At 42.9% G+C, this 27,782-nt stretch overlaps 2 protein-coding genes across 6 annotated transcripts in view; one reads left to right on the forward strand and one right to left on the reverse strand.

The window, feature by feature from the left end:
* Ctps2 (CTP synthase 2) overlaps positions 1 to 27,782 on the reverse strand; it is a 111,353-nt gene that overhangs the window by 50,980 nt on the left and 32,591 nt on the right. For all 5 annotated transcript variants that reach the window (XM_036175117.1, XM_036175121.1, XM_036175118.1 and 2 more), the window contains 3 exons: positions 27,618 to 27,712; positions 23,484 to 23,546; positions 23,351 to 23,394 (listed from right to left, as the gene is read on the reverse strand). In XM_036175117.1, coding sequence (XP_036031010.1) covers positions 23,351 to 23,394; positions 23,484 to 23,546; positions 27,618 to 27,712 — 202 coding nt within the window. The remainder of the gene's footprint in view (positions 1 to 23,350; positions 23,395 to 23,483; positions 23,547 to 27,617; positions 27,713 to 27,782) is intronic.
* S100g (S100 calcium binding protein G) lies at positions 1,294 to 3,526 on the forward strand. Its single transcript, XM_036175122.1, has 2 exons — positions 1,294 to 1,428; positions 3,422 to 3,526. Exons 1-2 carry the CDS (start codon positions 1,294 to 1,296, stop codon positions 3,524 to 3,526), a joined length of 240 nt encoding a protein of 79 aa, XP_036031015.1.

Consider the following 27,782-nt stretch of genomic DNA (forward strand, 5'->3'; position numbering starts at 1 on the left):
CTAGAAGTTCAAAGCTAGCTTGATCTATATAGCAAGCTCCAGGGCAGCCAGGAGTAAGAGAGGGAGAGGAAAGAAGGGAGGAAGGGAAAAAGAAGGAGGGATGTAAGTATAAAGAAATAAAAGGAAGAGATAGGAACAATAATCAAAAAGATAGAAAATGGCATATAATTCAAAAATCTTACTTTCCCAAATAAAATCAGAAATTTGTATCTATCTTCTCTTTGTTTGTTTGTTTGTTTGTTTGTTTGTGACAGGGTTTCTCTATGTAGCCCTAACTGTCCTGGAACTAGCTGTGTAGACCAGGCTGGCCTTGAACTCACAGAGATCCACCCGCCTCTGCCTCCTGAGTGTTGAGATTAAAGGCGTGGGACACCACTACCTGGCCCAATTCTATATACATACATAGATATTTTTTTTGACACAGGGTTTCTCTGTGCAGTTTTGGTGACTGTCCTGGATCTCCCTCTGTAGACCAGGCTGGCCTTGAACTCACAGAGATCTGCCTGCTACTGCCTCCTGAGTGCTGGGATTAAAGGCAAGCACTACCACTGCCCAGCTCCAATTCTGTGTTTTTAAAAGCTGTGTAATACTGTCCCTTCTGAGACAGAATTTATTTCTGCATAAAAAAAATTTTTTTTCAAGCCTAAATCTGCAATCTCATTGCTTTCAGAAATGTGAGCTGTGAGCAAGATAAAAATTCTATATTGGAGGGAAAATTATTGTAAGAAAAAGAAAATACAGGTTTTATTCTTGGGACCCTGAACCATTAAGCAACTGTTGAAGACACTCTTTATCGGAGCTTGCCCTTAATTGAGAGTCTTAAGCCTGGTTTCAGAACCCATTAATCATTACCCTTAAAGAGTAAACAGAGGGGAATTTCCTAATCAGGTGGTATGTCTGTAAAGACTATAAAAGAGCTCCTCCTCAGCTCCTCATCGCTTCTCACCCATTGCGGTGCACTGACTGGTGAGCAGCTCCATGTGATCTGAACATGGCCCACTAGCTTCTGGAGTGCTGGGGAGAGAGAGCGAGCCTGGGGCTTCCAGCAGGCTAGCAGGCACTCCACTAACAGCTATGGTCCCTAGCCCCTAACCTGATTGTTTTTAAGATCCATTAGGAACTAATAATGCTGTTCCCATCTACCTCTCTTCTCCTCTCCCTGTTTCTTCTTCTCCTCCTTGTCTTTCCCAATAAAGGGGGAAGGAAAACCTTGTAGGGAATACGTGACATGGAAGCCGCCCCACTTCAGCTTTTTGGTAAATCTATTTTCTTCCCAATTCAGAAGACAGCAGAATGAGCACTAAGAAGTCTTCCGAAGAAATGAAGAGTATTTTTCAGAAATATGCAGCCAAGGAAGGCGATCCAAACCAGCTATCAAAGGAGGAGCTGAAGCTGCTGATTCAGTCAGAATTCCCCAGTCTCCTGAAGGTGAGTACACACCTGAGCAGCCACAGGCTGCTGCATCTGAGGGTGGGAAAGGAAAATAGCTGAGGGCCCAGGGCTGAGGACTGCCTCTGAAATACTGTCCACAGTCCTGTGCGGATATGGCCACATACAACCCAGGGCCTAGCCAAGACTAAACACTCTATCCCTGAGCTTCAGCCGAAATCCACATGACTTTTGTTTTTAGAACACACACACACACACACACACACACACACACACACACACACACACACACACAAAGCTGAAAACATTAACATTATAATCTGGGGTTCCCTAATTTTCTTATAATTCACAATAACTTTGTGAATGTGTTGCTGGGACTTGAACCCAAGACCTCACACGTGCATGTGGATGATTTGTTGCATAGTAAAGTACATATACTTAACACTACTGAGCTGTCCACATAAGAATGGCTAGATGAGGGACTGGAGAGATGGCTCAGCAGTTAGGAGCATTTACTACTCTTGCAGAGAACCCAGGTTTGGGTCTCAGTAGGCACATGGCTGCTCACACCATCTTTAACTCTGGTGTCAGGAGATCCAATGTCCTCTTCTTGCTTCTGTGGGCACCAAACACACATGGCACATATTCATACATGCAGACAAAACGCACATACTCATAAAATCTTCTTTAAATCTTTAAAAAATAAATATTTTTTAAATAGATACATGATAAATGGTTAGAATTTTATCATTTTTGAAACAAGGATCTATGTAGCCCAAGCTGACTTAAAACTCACTGTGTAGTTCAAGCTAACCTCAAACTCAGTGCAATCTCCCTACTTCAGCCTTCTAAATTGTTGGGATTTCAGGCTTGAGCTGCTATGTCCAATTTGAAGATTTTTTTTGGGGGGGGGGGTTTTCAGACAGGGTTTCTCTGTAGCTTTAGAGCCTGTCCTGGACTAGCTCTGTAGACCAGGCTGGCCTCGAACTCACAGAGATCCACCCACCTTTGCCTCCCGAGTGCTGGGATTACAGGGGTGCGCCACCACCACCCGGCCATGAAGAATGTTTTTAGAGGCATAAAAAAGTTCAGATCTCTTCCAGGACAGCCAGGGCTAAATAAACAAACCCTGCCTCTAAAACAAAACAAAAAAGTTTAGATCTATCAAATATATCAAAATGCAGATTATGACTATTAGAGAATAATAAATGTGCTATATAATGTTAAAATTTTAGGGCTTGGGGATTTAGCTCAGTGGTAGGGCTCTTGCCTAGCAAGCACAAGGCCCTGGGTTCGGTCCTCAGCTCTGAAAAAAAAAATTTATAAAGAGCAAGGGGCAGCCGGGCGTTGGTGGTGCACGCCTTTAATCCCAGCACTCGGGAGGCAGAGGCAGGCAGATCTTTGGGAGTTCAAGGCCAGTCTGGTCTACATAGTGAGATCCAGGAAAGGCGCAAAGCTACACAGAGAAACCCTGTCTCGAAAAACAAACAAACAAAAAAGAGCAAGGGGCTGGAGAGATGGCTCAATGGGTAAGAGCACATGATGCTCTTTCCAAAAGACCTAGATTCAGATCCCAGCACTCCTATCAGGTAACTTACAACCACCTGGAGCTCCAGAGGATCTGATGCACTCACAAGTCCCTGCCCACAGACAGATGCACATACCCACATCAGTATGGTTTAAATCGGGGAGAGGTGGTGCACTCACTCATTTAATCTCAGGACTCTGGAGGCAGAGGCAGGTGGATCTCTGTTGAGTTCAAGGCTAGTCTGATCTACATAGTGGGTTTCAGGCTAGTCAGGGCTACATAATGGGGCCCTGTTTCAAAGATAAATAAAATAAAAAAGTAAGATAGAACCCAGTTATGTTACATAAAACCACAACTATCATTATATTGTCAGTAGCAGGTGACTGAAACCTAGGCTGCCTTCTTGGAAGGAAAAATCCAGTTCCTCTAATTTCAGAGATCCATTCCAGTATCCTATCTAAATTTTCTTCCTTCTCCTAACCCATTCTTTTTGTCTAAAACCAGGATTCAAGTACTCTAGACAAGCTCTTTGAAGAGCTAGATAAGAATGGTGATGGAGAAGTCAGTTTCGAAGAATTCCAAGCGTTTTTCAAAAAGATACCACAATGAAGAAGCCATCAAGGAGACCCATCACCACCTACTGATTGAATCCTTTGCAATCATAAAGATCTAGCCATGAGAGCAAGATACTGTTAATAAAGCAAAATCTAAGACATGTCTCTCTTGTCTGTTGTTGAATATTATTTTAAGGTGTGTTACTTTTGTTCATGTTTCGTTTGTTTAACTCTGTGAAGCTGTGTCACTGTGCCTGTGTAAAACACCTGATGGGCTAATAAAGAACTGGCCAATAGCAAGGCAGGAGAAAGGATAGGCAGGGCTGGCAGGCGGAGAGAATATATAGAAGGAGAAATCTGGGAGGAGAGAGCTAAGATCTAGGGGCCAGAGAAGGAGGAGGACTCCAGGGGCCAGCCACACAGCCACACAGCCACACAGCCACACAGCCACACAGCCACACAGCCAGCCATGGAGTAAGAGTAAGATTTACAGAAGTAAGAGAATGGGAAAATATAATAATTTAAGATAAGAAAAGCTGGCTAGAAACTAAGCCAAGCTAAGGCCAGGCATAAGTAATAATAAGCCTCCATGTGTGATTTATTTGGGAGCTGGTTGCCCCCCCCCCCAAAAAAAAAAGGGCAAAAACCTCTAACAATACTTGTCAAGTATTCACTCTTTATTTTTTCCTTATTTTTTTTTGAGCTGAGGATCGAACCCAGGGCCTTGCTCTACCACTGAGCTAAATCCCCAGCCCCAAGTATTCACTCTTGATTACTTAGATTTTAGAGTAAGCTTAGCCTGATGCACCTACTTTACTTTTCTGAATCTTTTGTTTTACATTTATTATCTAATGTGTGTTTATTGAACACATGTACATATGAACAAGTGCATCCACCAGCAGGTCACAGTACATGTGTGGAGGTCAGAAGATAACATGAGTAGGTTCTCTCCTACCATGTGTGACTAGGGGATCAAACTCTGGTTGGTGTTAAGCGCCTTTTTCTTCCTGAGCCATCTTGTTGCCTGACTCACTTTTCGAGATTGAAAAGTCATCAGACCCTATATAAACTCAGTAGGTCATAGAAACCAAACTAAGACTTGATTGAGGAGGGGACAGTGGAAAGAAGACGAGTTTCAGTGGGAGAAGGGAGCGGGAGAGACGGAATAATGGGTGTGAAAAAACTAAAAAAATCACCATTTTCATATGTAAAACCATCAAGGAATACAATTTTTTGGGGGGAGGGGTGATTTTTTGAGACAAGGTTTCTCTGCATAACAGCCCTAGCTGTCCTGGAACTCGCTTTGTAGACCAGGCTGGCCTCGAACTCACAGAGATCCGCCTGCCTCTGTCTGCCAAGTGCTGGGATTACAGGCGTGCGCCACCACCATCCAGCTTCATTTTTTTTTTAATTTTAAAAGTAAAACTTTTTAAATATATATTGCCAAGTATAATGGCTCATGATTGTAATCTTAGCACTTGGGAGGTATAGGCTAAAGAATTGAGTTCAAGGTCATACTCTGTTACATAGAGTTTAAAGATAGTTTGGGCTAAATGAGAGCTTGTTGCAGGGCATTTGTCAACCAACCCCACAGCTCCCTAGTTCTCTTGAGTGTGAGCAGCAGGAAATATTAGAAGGATTCAGATTGTGGAGATAAACAGATAATAACAGATAGCCTCGAGAGGGCCTAGAACCTATGCCAATGGGCCCCAACTGTCTCTGCCTCAGGGTATTTACAGAGACGCCAAGGGGTGGAGCAAAAGACCTCCACCCCCAGCACAGCCAAGTGCAGACCATCTCAGACACCTGCACTCAGGCCTGTGGGCCAATCATCCTCTCTATGCAGACCTGCTGGGTAAAGCCATGAGGAACCTGAAAACAGGCTCCCACACCCTGTCTCACAAAAAGTTTTGTTGTGGTTTTTTTAAGATTTTTTTAAATTTTGTGTATTTGCCTGCATGTATATATGCACCACCTTCATATCATGCCTGTGGAGAACAGAAGAGGGCATCAGATCCCCTGAAACTAGAGCTACAGACAAATGAACTGCCATAGGCTGGGTGGAACTGGACCTGGGTCCTCTGCAAGAGCAACAAGTACTTTGAACCTCTGAGTCATCTATCCAACCCCTTACAAAATAAACTTTTTAAAATGAGGCTGGGCACATGTGGGTGGCTCAAATTAGATTTAACATATATAAAATACATATATTAAAAAGAGGATATGAAGGTGGGAAGGAGACATGTTGGGAGGAGAGGTTCTGGGGAGAGTTGGAGGGTGGGTATGATCAATACATAATGTCATATACATACACAAAATGTGTATGAATAGTCAAATAATAGATTTTTACTTTTTTAAATAAACACGGGGCTGGAGACAGCTAAGGGTTAAGAGCACTTGCTGCTCTTACAGAGGACCAGATTTGGTTTCCATCATCCACATGGTGGCTCACAACCATCTGTAACTCCAGTTCCAGGGTGCCAACACCCTCCCTGGTGTGTGGGGGTACCGGGAACACACGGTAGTACACATATATACATGTAGTCAAAACAATAACACATATTAAAAGATAAATAAAAATGGAGAAACTTTGTTCTACACATAAATATTTGTAGGAGAAAAAGTGGGGCTAGAGATGTAATGTAACAGACTATTAGAGATTGTTAGCCTACCATGCATAAGACCCTGGGTTCTATCTGTAGCACCACCAAAATTAAAAAGCAGGGTAAATGCCAAATGTGATGGCACATGCCTTTCATCCCAGCACTGGATGCAGAGGTAGGTGGATCTCTCTGTGGCTCTGAGGTCAGCTTTGTCTACATAGCAAGTCCTGGGCAATCTAGGGCTACAAGATAAGACCCTGTCTCAAAAAAAAAAAATAGTAATAAAATAAAAATCCCAGAGAGGCTAAAGAGATGGCTCAGTGTTTAAGAGTGTAAATTACTGCTGGGCAGTGGTGGTACACGCCTTTAATCCTAGAAGTAGGTGGATCTCTGTGAGTTCGAGGCCAGCCTGATCTACAGAGTGAGTTCCAGGACAGCCAGAGTTACAAAGAGAAACCCTGACTCAAAAACAAAACAACAAAGAGTGCATATTGCTCTTGCAGTGGATACAAATTCCCAGCACTCACATCAGATGGCTCACAGCTACTTGTAACTCCAGCACATACCCACACACAAGACACACATGCATAAATATAATTAAAAGTAAAAATAGATGCTAGAGAGATTGCTCAGCAGTTAAGAGCACTGGCTGTTTGGATTTCCAGCACCACATGCAGCTCCAGTTCCAAGGTATCTGACACCATCTTCTGGCCTCTTTGGGCACCAGGCACATAAGTGGTGAATGGATACATGCAGGCAAAAACACCCATAGACATAAAACACAATAAATTTTTAAAATAATACATAAATATAAAAGAAAAAAGTCCAGGATACTTCTACAATGTTGCCAAGGAAAATCAAAATGCTATCAAGGACTTGGAAGGAATGCGGAAGAGTCAAGTAAAGCCTTCAGTCTACTTTTCTTTCAAAACAATTGTTCCTTGCTCTGAGTGCTGGCATCATTTCTAATCTCAATTCTTATTTCACTCTGTTCAACGGCTAGCAAGGAAGACACTCCAAAAGCAGATACTTGTCTACAGGGCATCTCCCAACACTTACTATGCCTCTGAAACAAATGACCCCTCAGGGAATAAAAGGAATACAAGAGAAAGACACACAAGGCTCATCACTGTAGGAATGGCCTCAGGTTGGCCAGCCTAAGGCCTTGGCTCTGAAAAACAATGTTCTAACTAATGTTCTTCAATATTTATTTTTAACTCACACTCTAAGGCCAAAATTGCCATCTTCTGCTTTCTGTAGCTGATATCAGAAAGGAATGTAACCGTTTTCCACTTCAAAATGTAGAAACTGTGATAATGAATGGTTTCCAACTACATGGGCCTCTATATTACCATACCCTAAACTAAGAATTACTGCCTGAAAAGCATGGCCCTTGACTCCAGTGAAGGGTTAACCCAACGAACCTGAAAATGTAAGTTTGGGGCCTCAGATAGCTCAGTTAGTAAAGATCTTGCTTTGCAAGCACAAGGACCAGAGTTTGATCTCCAGAACTCACATTTTAAAAAAGAAAGAAAGAAAAGAAAAAGAAGAAGCTGATGTAGGGACACTCTTACGTCGGGACTGCAGAGAGGTGGATCTCTGGGACTCGCTAGCCAGCCATCCTAGCCTACTTGGTGAGTTCCAGGCTAATCAGAGACCCTATGTCAACAAAAAAATAAGTGGACAAAACCTGAGGAACACTCAAGGTTGTCTTCTGGCCTCCACAGCCATGTCTGTGAATGCACATGCATGCACACACACAAGTGTAAGCTAGGTATGTCCATCAAGTTAGCTACAGTCTTATTCCTAGTAGCCCTGAGGTGGTCAGTGGATCCCACACCTACTTAGTCTGTGCCTCTAGAGAATGGGTAGGAGGGCAAAGGCTAGACAGGGACAAGCAAGCTCTCTGGGGAGTTTAGTGGCAAGCATCTTTACTCTGGAAGCCCAAGTTTGTAGCAAGATCTGTTAGGAACATACAACATGGGTGGCCACAATGGCACTGGGTACAAAATAAGTAGGCCTTTAGGACTTGGGGGGGGATGGAGGAAATATGTTCAATTCTGTTTGGATATGGGCTAAAATATAGAATCTCAGCTGGTGGTACATACCTGTAATCCCAGCAGTTAGAAGGCTAACGTGGGAGGATCTAGAGGTGAGGTCAACCAGAGCTACACAGCAAAACCTCGCCTCAAACAAAACAAAACAAAACAAAACCCTGACATACACACTAGAAATGAACACTCCCTGCTTCCTGAGAAAGCAATGTGACAAGATGCCTTCTGCTCATATTTCCATACCTTCTACTCACTCTTTCATGCCTTCCTGACATGATGGAATGTACCCCCTCAAACTGGAAAGCAACATATACCCTTCTTCTCTTAATGTTGCTTCTTGTCATGTATTAGTCTCAACACAGAAAAATAACTAAGACAGTTTCACATTAGGAGGGACTGGGCAGATGGGGCACGAATGAGAGACCCACTTCTCACTTGGTATCTTATCTTATTTGGACTTTTGAACTTTCAAAAAGAAAAATGAGGGAGACCATGAGATTGCTCAGCGGGTCAAGGCTGTTAAAACTGATGCCCCGAGTTTGACCCCCCGGACCCACATGGTGGAAAGAGAACTAACTTCTGCAAGTTGTCCTCTGTCCTTCACCTGTGCCATGGGGTGTGCACGTGAGCACGCACACAGGTACACACACAAAATAAATGCTTAAAAACAATACTCTTCAATTAAAAGAGAATAATTTGTAATTGCTGAGTCATTGATTTTCATGATAAGCCTCTCTGCCCTCTATCCTTTCAACAGTCAGAAAATAAATCTATCTTAATGTTGAGAGTATACTTGCAATTTTATGATTACAGAAGTTTCCCAATGATCAGACCACTGAAATCAGTGTTGTGTATTCAAAAAATTAAGCAGCTCCTAGAAACACTTGCTGCCAAGCCTGATGACCTGGGTTCAATCCCCAGGTGGAGGGAGGGAACTGACTATTGCCACACACACACACACACACACACACACACACACACACACACACACACACGTAAACCCAACAGGTAGGTAGAATGACTGATTGGCTGTTGATTGACTGACGACTGACTGATAGAAAATGAAGCAGAAGGGCTGGAGAGATGGCTCAGAGGTTAGGAGCACCGACTGCTCTTCCAAAGATCCTGAGTTCAATTCCCAGCAACCACATGCTCAACCATCTGTAATGAGATCTGGTGCCCCCCTCTGTATACATAATAAATAAATAAATCTCTTCTTAACAAAAAGAATGAAGCAGAAGAAGAAAAGGAAAAAGCAAACAAAAAAGCAAACACCAGTTTAGAAAATAGCCTACACAGAAAGTCATCAAAGCAAACTCGTAAAAATTGTGAGTAGGAGCTGGGCGGTGTTGGTGCACGTCTTTAATATCAGCACTCGGAAAGGAGAGGCAGGCGGATCTCTGTGAGTTCGAGGCCAGCCTGGTCAACAGAGCAAGTTCCAGGACAGCCAGGGTTACATAGTGAAACCCTGTCTCAAAAAAAAAACAATGATAATAAAGCATAAAAGATTCTAAAAAAGTAACTTCGAATCCTTCCACCAAGAAATAGAGCAGCATGTCTGGGTATGTAGCTGAACTGGCTAGTTTTATGTCAACTTGACACACGCCAGGGTCATTTGGAAAAAGGAACCCAATTGAGAAAATGTCTCTACCTGATTAGCTGTAGGCAAGCCTGTGGGGCATTTTTTTTTTCTTACTTAAGTGATTGATGATGGGAGGGCCCAAACCACTTCTCACTTGGTATCCTATCCCTGGCAGGTGGTCCTGGGTTGTGTAAGAAAGTATGCTGAGCAAGCCAAGGGGAGCAAGCCAGTAAGCAGCGTTTCTCTTCTGTGGCCTCTGCCTCAGTTTCTGCCTCCAGGTTCCTACCTTGAGTTCCTGACCTAATGTCCCTGGATGACAGAGTAGGTAAAATACCCCCCACCCCTATCCCCAGTTCATTTTGGTAGTGGTCTTTTATCACAGTAATGGTAGAGTATTTCTCTAACACCACAAAAGCTGGGGATAAAATGCCGCGCATTTTCACAAGCTGGGAAAGCGCACTGTACCACTAAGCCACACCCACAGCCTTGAGGCTGGTTTTAATGGCACTCCTGATTCCACCATCAAGTTTACTACTGGCTTGTAAAAAAATACTCTTTCCTTTCTTTGAAAGTACCAGCTCTCTCTGGTTTGTTTCTGAGACTGTGAGCACCAGGTGGGGTCACTATAAACAGTCTACTAAGCATCTGTGGTGAGATGGGGTTTCTCTGTTTCATTCAACCAATGTGCTGTGCTAACAGATTTCATTCCTGGGCTAAGCAGGATCGGTCATGATCCTGACAGTCTTAGTCGGGAGCCTTGACTGTCCTGAAATTCCTTATGTAGATCAGCTACTCTCAAACGTTGCATAAATCCTTCTGCCTTTGCCTTTCCAGGGCTAGCACGTGCCTCAACAGCCAACTGGCTTATGCTTTAATGCTGGAACTAGACATTCTAGTTGTAACAGCTTCATTCCTCTCTTAGTTAGTTTTCCTCGTGCTGTGACAAAATACCCTGACAAATCAACTTCAGGCAGGGTCACATTTCAAGGATACGGTCCATCATTGCAAAGAAACCCTAGAAGCTAGATTTGGAGACGCAGTCCACGTTTCATCCACAGTCAGGAAGCAGAGAACAATGAATGCTGGTGCTCAGCTTGCTCACTCCTTTTATTCAGTCTGGGACCACAGCCTGCGGAATGGTACCGCCCACATTTATGGTGCTTCTTCCTTCTCCAATTCACCTAGTCTAGATAGTCAAGCCTTCACAGACATGCACGGCAGCTAAATAATCCCTTACAGGTGTGCTTGGGTAACTGGTCTGCCTGACTCCAGATCCTGCCAAGTTAACAATTAACACACACCATCACAATTGCCAGGCATCAGTAGTCTACGGTCTGAAGTTTATTTGTGGTGCCTTTTTTTATTATCCAGGCCAAGCTAGCTCCCACTTTAGCCTATGTTCTAGGTGTCAATTAGCCTGTGGCATGGAAAAATGTTAGTGCAGCTCCAAATATATAAAACAAAGGATAGACATGATGGCTCATGCCTGTCATCTTAGAGAAAAGGGGACCAAGAGTCCATCATTCTTAGATACGTAGCAAGTTTGACATCAACCTAGTGGTATACATGAGACTGTTTCAAAAAAGGTAAGAGAGGGATGGAGCATGGTTCATCATAGAGTACTTGCCTGTCATGACCAAAATTACAGGTTCAATCCCCAGCATCACCAAAAATCAAATAACAATTTGTTAATCTAAATGTACAAAACATCTACTATGGGCAAACAATTATGAAAGATACTAACTTCCAGTCCCTTGAGGTCCTAAGTCTGTGATAAGCAAGGAAGGGAAGAGTAGGAAAATCAGAATTTCCCATAGGATTTGGGTTTTGTACCTAGTGCCCTGATGCCTTGAGAGGAGTATACAAGAAAGAGGCAGCAGTGAGTATTTAAACCATAGAAAACCAGGGAGATGGTTCAGTGGGCAAAGGTACTTGCTGCACAAGCCTAACAACTTGGGTTCAATCCCCAAAACCCATGCCAAGATGAAGGTAAGAATCAACGCCACAAAGTTGTATTCCAGCCTCCATATGCAAACAGTGACACTTACACAAATAATAAAAGGAGAAGGAGAAAGAAAAGAATGACCCCAGGCAAACACTTCATGACCAATTTTAAAGGTTGTTCCAAGAATGTATGTGCTTTGTCTTTGGGGAAAAGGCGGGTATTCAGAATAAAGAGGGCACCCTGGCTTCAGATCATGAAAGTCCTTGGGTATCATGCTAAGTAGCCAATCCAAGGTCAGAAAGGAAGAAGAACTCAATGGCAGAGCACTTGCCTTGCAAGCATGATCATCTAGGTTCCATTCCCCACCCCTCAAAACCATAGAGTAACATCAGCCTGCTTTAAGATGAGTAGGTATCCTCTGCAAGGGAGTGGCAGACACAGAGACTTTCACAGCAAAGCAGGTAAGAGCAGGGGCCACACACAGGACTTTGATAGAACAGATATGTTCTATGACTGCTATATATACCAACAAGGGAAAACTATTTCAAGTTGAACCTTCAACCAGGGTAAAAATGAAGTAGGACATGGTGATTCATCCCTGTAATCCTAGGATTCAAGAGGCAGAAGCAAAAGGATTGTTGCAGAATCATAGCCAGCACATAGTGACCTTGGCTTAAAAAATGGAGGTGGGGGTGCATATCCTTGGTTGGTCTTCGTAACCTCTCTTCCTACACTGATCTGATCCTCTCATCAGCAAAGTTCATCTACATTACCCTTCTAATTAACACTGCCAGGACTTTGTCAGCCACTCAATTCCACTGCTCACAAAGCTGTAGACTCCACCAGGGCAAGGCTGTGTGTGTGTGTGTGTGTGTGTGTGTGTGTGTGTGTGTGTGTGTGTATACATTCACACATATAGAGATAATAGAAGAGCACATCAGGCACCCTGCTCTATCATTCACTTTATTCCTTTGAGACAGGATCTGTCACTGGACTTGGAGCTAGGCTGGCAGCCAGCAAGCCCCATAAGTAAGCTTCTGTCACACACACACCACCACCACCACCACCACCACCACCACCACCACCACCACCACCACCACCACGTAATGTAATTGTATGCATGCACAGCCACACCCAACTCTAATCTCAGCACTTGAGAGATGTAGGCAGAAGGATCAGGAGTTCAGGGTCACCCTTGGCTGAATAGTGAATTCAAGGCCAGCCTAAGATACATGAGACCCCATCTCAAAAAATAAACTACTGAATAATTAAAACTTGTTAGAGAGTGTGTCTCAAATTTTGTTTTACCCTATTCACTGAACTATGTGGCTAGGAGATGGTAGCATGATTTTAGTAATCATTTCATAATGTATATAAAAAGCAAAACTTACATATTTGTACATCTTGAATACATACAATTTTATATGTTCTTTTAAAAAAGGACCATTTTTCTCCCAGTCATGATGGCCCCTGCCTAACACATCCTTTCCTGTGCCCTTCCCCCACCCCTTTACAGAGTCTGCTATTTTTTAAAGGAGCCAGTACAATTGGAGTGAGTGCCTATTAGTGAGTTTTAAGGGTAATTTGTAATTTTAACAACAAATGACTGACTCCATGAATGCTTTGAAGCTAATGTATTTGTCAGCCTTTTGTACCTTGAGCACAATGGGAAATGCCTTAGAAATAGGTATTTCAACCACTTATTTTTTAATAGAAATGACTGGATGTTGGTGGGAGGAGATACTCTGGCGGGGAGAACTGTTTGGAACTGTCCACTTTCGAATCCTAAATACAGCACTACAAATGAACTACCAACACAACTCCACTTCTGGCTACTTGGGACTGGAGAGATTGTTGCATTAGTTACTGTTCTTGTTGCTGTGAACAAAACAACTGAAGCACATTCCTGGCTCCCAGGCTGAGAGTGCAGTCCATCATGTGGAAGGTGAGGAAGGTGGGATGATAACACTGACTCTCTGGTGGCAGTGTGAGGTCCACAGTGGTCACACTGTGTGCTCAGTCATGAGGCAGACAGATGAGTGTTCGGCTTGCTTTTTCCTTCTGAACTTTTAAAACAGTATTGTAAAATTACATTTATTTATTTATTGTGTGTTTGAGTGGGTGTGCACACATGCATTCATGCACCATTGTATGTATGTGGAAGTCAGAGGATGAAAACATGCTAGAGTTGACTCTCTCCTTCCACTTTGTGGGTCCTAGAAACTGAACTCAGGTACTCAGGCATAGCAACAAGTACCCTACCTAGTAAGCCATCATCTCCCAGGTCCTTTTTAACTTGGTATTCAGTTGTGACACCAGCCCATGGAATGAATGGTACTGCCCACATTCAGAGTGAATCTTCCCTACAGAGATGGCTCAGCAGTTAAGAGCTATTTCTGCTGCTACACTGGTGTGGAGCACGTCTTAATGCCAGCACTCAGAAGGCAGAGCAGGTGGATCTCTGAGTTTGAGGCTAGCCTGGTCTACAGAGTAAGTTCCAGGATAGCCAATGCTATACAAAGAAACCCTGTCTCAAAAAGAAAGGAAGAAAGGAGGAAGGGAGGGAGGGAGGGAGGGAGGGAGGGAGAGAGAGAGAGAGAGAGAGAGAGAGAGAAAGACAGAAAGAAAGAAGAGAGGGAGGGAGGGAGAGAGAGAGAGAGAGAGCTATTTCTGCTCTTCTAAAGATCCACATTTGGTTTCCAGTACCCACATTGGGCAGCCCACAACCTCCTGTCACTCCAGCTCTAAGGGACCCAATGCCCTCTTCTGCTCTACTCATGTGGCACACACACACACGGACGGAGATGCACACATATACAAAAGTAATTAAAAATAAACAAATCTTTAAAAACAAGATGGAGTGGAGAAGATGGTCCAATAGGTAAGAGTGCTTGTTCCACAAGAATGAGGACCTAAGTTCAAATGCCCAGCCCCCATGTAAACAGCTAGGTGCCACCACACATGTGCCTATAACTGCAGCATTGTGTGGATAAAGATAGAAAGATCACTGAGACTTGCTGGCCAGTCTAGTTCCAGATTCACTGAGACACCTTGTCTCAAGAGAATAGGGTACAGAGTGGTAGAGCAAGACATTCAACATCTTCCTCTGGCCACTATGTGCTTGCACACAGGCAGTACACACACACACACACACACACACACACACACACACACACACACACACACACTTACTTCTTCCCCTGTTGTAGCTGTATTCTTTATAACTGCCTTTCTGGGAAAAAATGATTTTAAGCACAAACTAACTCTCAAAGGCCTTCTATATTTTTTGTCAAGTAGAAAATCTTCAATGTTTTAAAAGTAAATCAAATGTCCAAGTAATGTAAGTTGCCTTAACAGTTACTCTGGAGTGGATTGTCTGGGTATCTGTTGTTTGTTTGAGACAGTCTCATATAGCCCAAGCTGGCCTCAAACTCCTGATCCTCCTGTCTCCACTTCCTAAGTGCTAGGATTACAGAGATATGGTCTTTGGGGGGATTTCTTGTAGTTTGGCTGGTTTGAGTTTTGTTTTTGTTTTTTAAAAATCTCTTAATTTGCATAGCATATGAAGTCATTGAAAATAAGCCAAAGGAAATACTTCAAACAGGGCTTCAACTGAAGGCAACATAAATTACCCTTCACAGGAATCAGCTTTTAATTGTAACTATTTCACAAATCAGATGTCAAATTAATCTTAACTCTAAAACATCCTAGATCAGAAAGGGATAAATAAAGCCATAACCATGGTAAAGAAATCCGATCAGAATATTATCAAATACTACAATCTCAGATGTCCATTTGCACCTTGCTAAAACACGTCTAGCCATCCCATGAGTGGTTCAGTCACAGAATTCTAACCTGGGGCTGGAGAGGTGGCTCAGCAGTTAAAAGCAGGTGGACCCAGATTCAGTTCCCAGCACCCACATGGCTGCTTACAATTATCTGTAGCTCCAGTTCCAAAGGGTCCTATACCATCTTCTAGCCTCCCAGGGCACCAAGCATACACGTTATATACAAACATACATGGAAGCAAGACACTCATACACGTAAAATAATGAAATAATTTCAAGGAAAAAAACTTCTAATCTCCCATTTTTCATTTTTTAAAAAGGTGTATGTCTATGCATCTGTGTCTACATCATGTGCAGGTGCCCAAAGAGGATAGAAGAGGGAGTTGGCTCTCCTGGAGCTAGAGTTAATAGGGAATTGTGAGATGCCTGATATGGGTACTAGAAACAAAATTTGGGTCCTCTAGAAGAGCAAGAAGCACTCTTAACTGCTAAACAATCTCTCTAGCCCCTTTCCTCTTTCTTTTACCAATACCACCATCTGAGTGATCATGTACGTTTTGAAGGCAGCACCTGCATTCTGTTTTCATGGTGTTACATATATTTTACATAAATTCATGTTGGGGAATATTATTTTAAGGTGTGTTACTTTTTTTCATGTTGCATTTGTTTAACTCTGTGAAGCTGTGTCACTGTGCCTGTCTAAAACACCTTATGGGCTAATAAAGAGTTGAATGGCCAATAGCGAGGCAGGAGAGAGAAAGGACAGGCAGGGATGGCAGGCAGAGAGAATTAAAAAAAGGAGAAATCTTGGAGGAGGAGGAGGAGGAGGAGGAGGAGGAGGAGGAGGAACAAGAGAGCAAAGAGGAGGACTTCTGGGGCCAGCCAGCCACCCACCCACCCACCCAACTAACTACACGGCCAGACACAGAGTAACAAGGAAAGAAAAGGTATACAGAAAGATAAAAGCCCCAAGGCCAGAGATAGACAGGATAATGTAAGTTAAGAAAAGTTGGCAAGAAACAAGCCAAGCTAAGGCTGGGCATTTGTAAGTAAAAATAAGCCTCTGTGTGTGATTTATTTGGGAGCTGGGTAGTGAGCCCCCCAAAAGAGAAGAAAAAAAACAACCAACAACAAATTCATTTTCATTTGTTTTTTAATAATGTTTTGTTATATTTTACATATTTTGTGTGTGTATGCAAGTGCCACAGTGCATGTATGGAAATCAAAGAACACCTTCAAAGAGTCTGTTCTCTCTTCTCACCATGTGGGTTCTGGGATCAAACTTAGATTATTACACTTGGTGGCAAGTGCTTTTACCTGCTAAACCATCTCCCTGCTTATTTTGGTTTTATTTGTCTGTTTTTGTTTTGTTTTGAGGCAAGGTCTCACTATATGATTGAGGATAGCCTAGAACATATTCTACAGCCCAGGCTGGCCTCAAACTCATTATCCTCCTGCCTCTGCTTTCTCAGTGCTAAGATTATAGGCCTGATTTCAAATGATACCATCATGGCAAGGTTGTGGGAACAGATTCTTTTTCTCCACTGACTTATAAAAAAGAAGGAAAAGCAGAGTGTCCAGTGGGAGAGAGGATCAGGAACCCACAATCTGAGTTTGTATGGAGAGCTGAAACTTTTATATTGGGGGTTCCCTTTCTCAGAACTGGCTGGTTTGGGCTATTGTAGAGGATTGGAAAATCTAGACAAAGAAAAAAAAAGCTGACTTGTTACCACTACATAAGCCCCAACCTCTCCCAGGAGATTTGGGAGTCCCACCAAAAACAGCCTACCAAGTCTTTGTCTAGAAGAGAGAAGACTCAGGAAGTCAGCCATCTTAAATGTTGAAGTGAAAAGTACATTAATCTACCTAAAGCCTGTCTGTCTGCCTACCAGAGAGCTGTCTAACAGCTAGTCCCTTAGATTGATACAGTTAGAACATAAGGCAGCTAGCTATGTTCCTGGTAAGCCTCCTCTAAAAGCAGCTGAAACAACTTTAAATCAGAAAGAAGACCAGAGTGCTGCAGATCCACAAGTATTCTACAAAACTCCAGAGTGTTCTATTAGGTCTTGTGAATAAATCAGAGAAATGGCATAATATAACAAATTTTTTGCTCTCTCTCCTGGGTACTCTTGGACTTAGCACCTATTGTAGCCCTTGGAAAAAATCTATTTCTCCTTTTATGTGTGCCTGTTAAAAGTCCGTTCTGAATAACAGTGTCTCCAATGATTTTTATAAGCAATATAACACTTATCTTGCATGCCAAAAAAGGGTGGGGTCATGACAACCAATGAAATAAAACAGATTTTAGCAGCAGACATATCCTAAAAGCATCTCCTGGTTTCCAACATGTTTACTTTCTTTAGCTAAAAGAGAAGGAATGAGTATGTCCACTAAGTAATTGCTATCCACCCAAGTAAAGTCACTCCTCTGGCATTGTGGTGTTGGCTGCCTTATGATTCCATTCCCCTTAGTCTTTTTCTTTAATAAGACTTTCAGCCATCAGTACAACTGCTGGCTCTTAAGGCTATTTTTCTCCAGCAAAGTGATCTCAGCACATAAAGACATTCAATAGCAATTAGGTTTTATTGTTTTCATCTCTCTTATGTGTATAGGAGCCATTGAAATGTAAAATGCACACATCCTCTGACTTAGCAATTCCCTTCTATGGATTCATCCCACAGATGTGCTTGTGTAACATATTTGTACATGGAGGTCAAAATGTAGAGTGATTTAAGGTTAACAAAATAAAGAATACAACCTAAATACAATACTATAAACACAATACCATAAATGCAATAAATACCATCAGGCCCATAGTGCATACAGCTAGACAAGTTGTAAAAGGTCCTTACACAATGATATGTGATATGTATAAGGTGGGAACAATGTCTTAAGCATGCTAGCTAAAGGGGCTGTGGGTGTGGCCCAGTGGTAGGACACTTAGCTAGTATACATGGTGCCTTGCGTTCCCATTCATTGTACTGCCTCTCCCCAAAAAGTCTACAGATCCATCCATGCATATGGACTAGTGCATACGCGCGCACATGTGCGCGCACACACACACCACACCACACCACACCACACACACACACACACACACACACACACAAGCATGCATGCACTCACGTGTCCCTGAACTAATAACAACAAAAAAATGTAGTTGCCTCTGTAGAAGAAAAATAACACAATATAAGGTGAATGAAGTCCTTTTATGATAACCTTTTCTACATATTTAACTTTCTGATCCTGTGTATCAATTTTTCTTTGTGCACACATACAGAGAGCTAAGAGTAGTCAGCCAAGACTTACCCTCGATAACGCTGTCTAATAGCGGCACCTACTGGCAAAATCCCTTCCGGTCCTAACGTATCTCCTGAAGAAGAAAACCCATCATTTTCCCGGCAGAGCCACTGCAGCCATTACTCAGGAAATACATTTCTATTAAAGCCTCCTAAGGAACTCTTTGATGATATGAGGCCTTCTGAGTATCAGGTTTAAAAGTACCATCTGGCTGGGAATTGATGGTTCATTATGGTTTGAATTGAAAACTATAAAAAGGCATGAATATTTCTATACCCTTCCATGGGGTGATCTCCAGCATATAATGCCAAGTGAAAAAAAGCAAATAAGAAAAAAAATGAGAAGAATATGCTATGATGTATCTAAAAAGGGGAGAAGTCACAGATGGACATACACATTTGTTTTTATTTTTAATTAATCTCAAGATTTTTTATTTACGTTCATAAGTGTTTTGTCTGCATGTTTGTTTGGTTTTTTTTTAATGGTTTTTAGAGACAGGGTTTCTCTGTGTTGTTTTGGAGCCTGTCCTGGAACTCACTCTGTAGACCAGGCTGGCCTCTAACTCACAGAAATCCACCTGCCTCTGCCTCCCGAGTGCTGGGTTTAAAGGCATGCACCACCACGCCCGGCTTGTCTGCATGTTTGTAAGTGTGCCATGTTCATACGGTGCCCATGGAGGCCAGAGGAGAGCATCAAATACCCTGGTACTAGAGTTATAGGTGATTGTGAGCTGCCATGTGAGTGCTGGGACCTGAACCCAGGTCCTCTGCAAGAACAGGTGCTCCTAACTGCCGAGTCATGTCTCCAGCCCCTATTTATATTTTTTAAAAAACTGCAAAAATGGGGTTGACAAGATGGCCCAGTGGACAGCCAGGCAGTGGTGGCACACGCCTTTAATCCCAGCACTCGAGAGGCAGAGGCAGATGGATCTTTGTGAGTTTGAGGCCAGCCTGGTCTACAGAGCGAGTTCCAGGACAGGACAGCCAGGACTGTTACACAGAGAAACCCTGTCTCTAAAAACCAAAAAAAGGAGGGTTGGGGATTTAGCTCAGTGGTAGAGTGCTTGCCTAGCACGTGCAAGGCCCTGGGTTTGGTCCTCAGCTCTGGAAAAAAAAAAAGAAGATGGCCCAGTAGATAAGGATGCTTGTCACCAAGCTAATGATCAGAGTTCTACCCCCAAGACCTCTCTCTATAAGACCTATATGGTAGAAGGAGAGAGCCGAGTCCCATAAAAGTGTTCTCCACCACTACAGGCAAACTGTGGCACATGTGCCTAGACATACACACACACATGCACTCAAATAAAATTTCATTTCTTAAATGGAATGAACCAAGAACAAAAGAACAAACAAATAGTTGCTATACAGAAAGGTGGAGAAGTAGATGAATGTTATGGTGCAAGTATGGAATGCACCCTCACAGGTTCCTGTATTTAAACACTTGCCCCCCATCTTAGCGCTATTTAGGGAAGGCAAGGAACCTTTTGGATGAGGGGCTTAGTTGGCAGATAGAATGGGATGAGGGTTAACAGGCCAGCTTTGCTTTGCACTTGGTGTCTGCCTACAGCATGAAACAAACCACCTCATGCACCTACCAACATGGTCTCACCACCATGCCTTCTCCATCCTGATGGGTTATATCTCCTCAAACTGTGAGGCAAATTAAACCATTCAAGGCTCAGGAGGTAGCTAAGTTGCTTGAGTGCTTCCCTAGCATTCACAAAGCCCTGGGGGTCCATCCCCAACACTACATAAACCAGAACTGATGGTATATACCTGGAATCCCAGAACTTGGGAGGAAACAGCCAAGGAATCAGAAGTCCAAGGTCATCATAGGGTTCCATACGAGCCCATCTCAATTTAAAAAACAAACAAATGCAAATGCCAGGTGATGGTGGCGCACGCCTGTAATCCCAGCACTCGGGAGGCAGAGGCAGGTGGATCTCGGTAAGTTCGAGGCCAGCCTGGTCTCCAAAGCGAATTCCAGGACAGCCTCCAAAGCTACAGAGAAACCCTGTCTCAAAAAACAAAAAACAAACAAACAAACACTCTTCCCTTAAGCTGTTAGGGTGGGGTATGAATTAAGTCAGAGATGAGAAAAGTAACTAGTATAAAGAACTAGGAACAGAACTAGATTTCTCCAAGCCAATGACTATTTTATTTTTAATTATGCATCTGTGTGTAGGCATGTACATAGGTGCAGGTCAGAGGCACTGGATACCTAGGAGCTGGAGTTACAGGCAGCTGTGAGATGTCTACTGGGAGTGCTAAGATCGAAAACTCAGGTCCTCTGCAAGAGCAGTACACATTTTTTTTTTTTAAACAGGGGATCTCTATGTAGTCCTTGCTGTTCTGGAACTCACTATGTAGACCAAACTAGCCTCAACTCAAGTTCTAGGATTAAAGGCATGTCCCACCCAGCCCAATCTGCAGTATACAGTCTTAATTGCTGAGCCATCATTTGAGCTCAAAGTCAATGATTCTTAATGGAGACAGGTCTACCTCTTCCCTCCCACCATTTGGTAATATCTGGAGAAAATTTTAGTGTCATAATTGAGGACAGAGCTAGTAACATCTAGCACCTAACATATGACAAGTAATAACATTCCCCAGTTATGGCATGCTGGGGATGGAACTCAGGGCTTATGTACACTGAACAAACACTCTACTAACTGAACTACATCCCAAGCCTTGGAATTTCTTTAAGAAGTAAAGTGATCCAAAATTGATTGCCAGGCTAAGTGACATAGATCTGTGAAATCCTAAAGCACATTGAATGAGACACTTCTAATGTCTCATTACAATCTGTAGGATGTTAGTAACAACATAAGGACCAACAAAAAGGCACCAGCCCCAAGCTTCACAACCTGAGTTTGATCCCTAGTATCTGCACAGAAGAACCAACTCCTGGAAGTTGTCCTCTGACCTCCACATACATGCTGTGGCACATGAATCCACACACGTGCTCCAGAGCACACACATACACACAAAATAAATAATTTTTTTTAAAAAACCACAGAGAGAACTAGGCATGGCAGTTACTACCTGTGACCCCAACACTTGAGAGACTAGGGTTAAAGGATTTCTGTGAGTTTGGGGCCAGCCTGGGCTACACAGTAAGTTCTAGGTAAGCCTAGAATATGGTGAGACCACATCTAAAACAAAACAAGGGCCTATGAGATTGCACAATGGGCTAAAAATGTCTGCCATACAAGCCTAACAACCTGAGTTCATTCCCCAGAACACACAGCAGCAGAAGAAAACCAATAACTGCAAACAGTCCCTCTCGTCCGTGCCTCTCTCTCTCTCTCTCTCTCTCTCTCTCTCTCTCTCTCTCTCTCTTTCTCTCTCTCTCACACACACACACACACACACACATACACACACAAATAAGTAAAAGTAAAAACCAACCAAGAAGAGTATAACCAATATATGAAGGCCCCTGATTATTAGAGAGGGGTGCTTCGCAGCAAGGATGTAGCTGGATATACACAGACAGGCAACTAACTGATGGCCAGGCAAGCCAGGCAAGCCAGAGGCCAATGCAAGCATTAAAGGCAAGATTTGTTAATGAGTGTGGCAAGAAATCAAAGGCACAGAAATAAAGCCTTCCTAGAATGACTGGTTCAATCCTTCATTTGTTTTGTTGGGGTTCTAGGGGGAAGACCACAAGAGGGACATCTAAGGTATATGGAATCTCCACGGGAAAACTGAAAACAACTACTTCAGCTTGTCCAAACCAGAACCCCTGAGTGTGGGAGGAATTGAAATGACGGGGCAGATGAACAAAGCAGCATGTGATGAAATGTGAGTGCCTTCAGGCTTGCTTGGCAAACGATCCTGATTTTTTTTAAACATTTATAGTCAGGCATGGTGGCACCTGTCTTTAATCCCAGCACTTGAAAGACAGAGGCAGGTGGATCTCTAAGTTCAAGGACAGACAGAACTACATAATGAGACCCTGTCTCAAAGAAACAAATATCCAACCATTTCTTCTTTATTTGTGTGCACACATACATGGATGCAGACAAAGGCAAGAAGACAGTGACAGGTCCCTAGAACTGGACTTATGGGTGGCTATGAGCTGCCTACTGTGGGTGCTGGGTCCTCTGGAAGAGTTGCAAGCACCCTTAGCCACTAGACCATCTCTCGAGCCCCATGACTGAGAATCTTGGGGGAAAAGGAACTGGCAGGTGAGGACCAGCAGTACAGTGGATGTCACATTTGTTTTAGAAGGATAAATGGCCACCACCATGGAAAATAGGCAGACTGGGGACAAGACTATAGGAGAAACAGCTCATTTATTTATATTAGCTGTTATAAATTGTTGTCACAGTCAATTTAATCCTTTCCTAAACATTAAGCTTGAAAGCTGCTGCAAAGACAAGTCAGGCAGAGCTGTGTTTCTTCAAGGCACAGCTGGCAAGATAGACTAGTGAGAACAAAGTACTCTGAACCAAAAATAATAGGAAATAATAAATTCATGTGTAATTTTTAAAGTTCTGGTGCTCTTGGGAGAAAACAGTAATTACCCCTTAGGGATCTAGGCAAGAACTGAAACACAATGACAATGACTGGACCCAGAAAGATCAACAACAAGCCACTTACCAATGGAACCGGAGTGTTTGGCTCAAATTCTGTAGAATTAGCATCTAAAGATAAAGACATTTCATGATTTACCAACATTGCTGACACATGTTCTTGATTGAAATGAAAGGTTCTTGGTAAATCTTGGACTTACCTTTCAAGTGCAGGCAGTTTCTTGCAAATTCAATCACAGCCAGTTGCATCCCAAGGCAAATTCCTATTAGGAGAAGAAGCACATGAGCATGTTTTATATCTAGAGACATTTTGTGTTCAATTGTTTCCCGAAGTCTCTTACAATGGGGACCTCAAGAGAGGAAGACCTCCTGTTTTGTTCCCCGTGATCCCCTTAGCACCCAGTGAATGATAGAGGTTAAAACTAAAGGAGCAACCTAAGGTCCAGAGGTGAGCAAGAAGCAACTGGAAGGCAGATGAGCAAGTGACAAGCTCCCAGAAGACAAATATGCCATCTGCCACAGGTGCTCTTAAACCAAGGTACCGATGTGGACTGCAGAGCTGTTTTCAAAGACCTTGAGTCTTCCAGAGCATGGCTAACAACACCCCAACTCAAGAGGAAGTCTCCTTGGGCTGAGATTTCACATTCCTGCTTCTCAAGATTTCACAACCAAAATACAGCCTTGTCCACTGAGGTTGGTCAGTCTGAGGCTGGCCTCCTAAGGAGCTGGGGCTGCTAATCTTGGGGAGAAAAGGAGCAGAAGGAGCTGACACAGGTGCTATGGGCAGGTGCATGGCAGAAAACAGGGAAGGAGACACAAAATGAAGCTGAGCAGGTGCTCAAAAAATGCAAAAGTGGGTTGGAGAGGTGGCTCAGAAGTTAGGAGCACTTGGTCCTCTTGCAGAGGACTGAGGTTCTCAGCACCATATGGCAGCTCAAAAATGTCTGTAACTTCAGTTCCAGAAGATCCAAAGCCCTCTTCTAGTCTCCAAGGACACTGCATGCATGTGGTACACAGACACACATACAAGCAAAATACCAAGGCACCTAAAATAAAATCTTTAAAAAAAAAGATGAGTGGAAGATAAAGCCTGGGTCACTGCAGGGCTGTTGCCATATAGATGCTTTTAAATCTATCTCCATACTCACTGCAGCCCACCAACTTCCTTCTATAAACAGACAGCAAGAAGCATTCCAGACACTGCTATAGACAATATACATGTGATCCAGGAGATGCAAGGGGAGAAGCCATCAATGCAACAGCATGCCAGGATTAATGTACTGAGTACTCAGGAAATGGCTGAGTACTCAAGGAACTTCAGAAAGTTACATATGGCTAGGGCATTAAGAGACATGATGTTGTGTTACAGAGATGCATATCTGTAGTCCTAGCACATGCAAGGTATGGGCAAGATGATTGGGAGTTCAAAGCGAGCCTCAGCTACACAAGTTCAGGGCTTACTTGAGTATAGGAATATGAGAGAAAATATATTCAATATACACTATATACATGTACAAAAGCTTGAAAAATAGATTAAAACAAAAATGTGAAAAGAATTTCACTGGCCATTTTATATAATTTTTTCTATATTGACAGACCAGATATAACATGTACTGTATAAAACAGAGCACTTGAGGCTGGAGAAATGACTCCGCAGCACAGAAAAACCAAAAAGAGAGAACACTTGTTATTCTTGCAGAAGAGCCAGTTTCGGTTTCCAGCACCCACACGGCAGCTAACAACCCTCTGGAACTCTAGTTCTAGAGAATCCAATGCCTTCTTCGGACCTCAGAGCCCACCAGGTACCCATGTGGTGCACAGACATACATACAAGGTAAACAAAACAGGGTACTTATTGGTCATTTTGTCTTTATTCAACTTACATGCCTTTAACTGCACAAAATAAAAACAAGAATAAAGGGCACACATGAGAGGGGGGACATAAGAACAACTTGCAAATATTCTGTATAATGAACACCACATCAGGAGCTTTAACCAAGTTTAGGTGGAAACTGAGTTTAGAGAGAGATTTAAAAAAACACAAACTATGAAGGGCAGAGCTGTAGCTCAGTTGATTGAGTGCTTGCCTACCATGTTCAAAACTCCTGCACTAGGGAAGTGAAGACAGGAGGATCAAGAGTTCAAGGTCACCTTGGCTATATAGCAATTTTAAGGCCAGCTTGAGCTCCATAAAACACCCTGTATGAAAACATCCTGTGGTAGTTTGGATGAGAACGGCCTCCAAAGGCTCATAAGTTTGAATATTTGGTCTCCAGTTGGAGGCTGTTTGGGGAGTGACTAGGAAGTGTGGCCTTGTTGGAAGAAAAGTTACTTCGGGCAGGCTCTGAGGTTCAAGACTTGCCATTTTGAGTTCACTCTCTCTGCTTCCTGCTTACAGATCAAAATTATGAGCTCTCAGCTGCTGCTCCAATGTCATGCCTGCTTACCTGCTACCATGCTCCCCACCAGGATGGTCATGGACTCCTCTCCCTCTGGAACTTTAAGCCCCAAATAAACCCTTCCTTCTTTCTACTCTGAATTGCTTGGTCATGGTGTTTTATCACAGCAATGGAAAAGTAACTACTACACATGCCCTTTTTCATTGGTGGTGTACATGACATATATGCACATGTGGGTGATAGTGCATATCCAAGTGCAGAGGCCACAGGGTAAGTCAGGTGCCCTGTATTATCAATTTCTATCTTATTCCCTTGATACATGGTTTCTCAATGAACCTAGAGCTTGTCAATAATCTAGGCTAGCTGGCCAGCAAGCCCAGCAACCCTCCTGTCTCCCTACCCCCCAACACATGGTGTTAAGGTTATATGCATGTACAGTCATACCTAGCTTTTAATGTGGGTGTTGGGGATCAAATCAGGATGTTTGTTGCCCACTGTGCTAGTTCCCCCACCTGAACACCCCTTCTTGTTAAAAAGCAAAAAGTAACAATGGCCCAAATGAGCTTAGGTCAGGATAAAACAAAGCAAGTATCCTGGTTTTTCTTTGGAAAAGGAGTCTCAAGAGTCTGGAGTACCCAGGAAAAGAGCAGGTAATAGAAAAAACTAACATCTAACATTCTGCTGAGCGTCCCTTCAATTTATAAGCCCACCAGAATCCCTTCCACACAGTGGGAAACTGGGCCTCCATGCCCTCCGACCTGAATCTCCAGCAGCAGAGCTGCCTTTAGCACATCCAGCTCCCATGTCATCTGGCCTTACTGTTAAAAAACTAGGCTTTGCATTTGAAACAAGAGCATCAAAAGATCTGCCTCTGAAGGCACAGTGACACATGCACGTGGTCCCAGTATTTGAGAAGCTGACATAGGAGGATAGCTTGAACCAAGAAGTTCAAAGTCAGCCTAGACAAGAGAGTAAGTAAGACCTCATTTCTTTTAAGAAAGAAAAAAAAGACCTGCTTTAAGAAAACTTTAACAGAGCTACTCCTGTGGCACTGGTTGATTTTTTTGTATTATCTTCTCTAAAATGAATACTTAGAGCTGTGGGTACAGCACAGTAGTAGAGTGCTTATTTGGCATACACACAGCCCTGGGTTTCATCCCCAGTACCACAATACCACAATACACACACAAAGTTTCCACTTAAGCACTTCTTTTTCTTTGCTTTTTGTTGTTGTTTGTTTGTTTGTTTGTTTGTTTTTTCAAGATAGGGTTTCTCTGTATTGCTCTGGCTATCCTAAAACTCACTTTATATGCCAGGCTGGCCTCAATCAACCTCAGAGCTCTGCCTGCCTCTACCTCCTGAGTACTGGGATTAAAGGCGTGTGCCACCATACTTGGCTTAAGCAATTCTTTTTCAAACAGAAAGGTTATTACAGAGTTCTGCAGAATGGCTTTTTGCTGCAAGTGCTAAGGGGACCGGTAAGAGGAATACAGAGACAGACTTCTTCCAGCTGCTTGCTAATCAGAGGCAAAAGTTTGCTATAAACTATAAGTAATAATTCTAGGCTTTACAATTCATTTGATCTTCTCCAACTGTACAGCCATGAGCAATATGCAAAAAAATTGGGTGGCTGTGTTACAATAAAACTTTATTTACAAAAGCAAGCTAGGAGCCACATTCAATGTGATAAGCCCTGTGGCAAACAATTTGGTACCTGACTTTCAAAACTAAGTTCACACCTTCCCAAGAACAAACCTTATTATGTTACCCCAACTAAGGTATGACACCTACCTTATGTCAAAAACCTGAATAAGGGATGGCGATACATCTCAACGGCAGAGTTGCCTTGCATGTACCCTGAAGGCCCCAGGTTCAATTCCCAGCACTGAAAAAAAAAACCTTAAAACTCATAGGATCAATAAACAAAAATTTTACCCAGAAATGGAATCTTCTTTGTCCTTGCCCAAGAAATTGCCTGGAGTTTTCCCAATGTTCCTCGGATTCCAAAGCCTCCAGGCACAAGAATACCACTGAAATTAACACAAGATAAAAGTAAAGTTGACCATCCACCATTTTAAAAATACTTTTCATTAATTAATA

This window comes from Onychomys torridus, chromosome X (genome assembly GCF_903995425.1).
Source record: "Onychomys torridus chromosome X, mOncTor1.1, whole genome shotgun sequence".
In the NCBI taxonomy this organism is placed as follows: domain Eukaryota; kingdom Metazoa; phylum Chordata; class Mammalia; order Rodentia; family Cricetidae; genus Onychomys; species Onychomys torridus.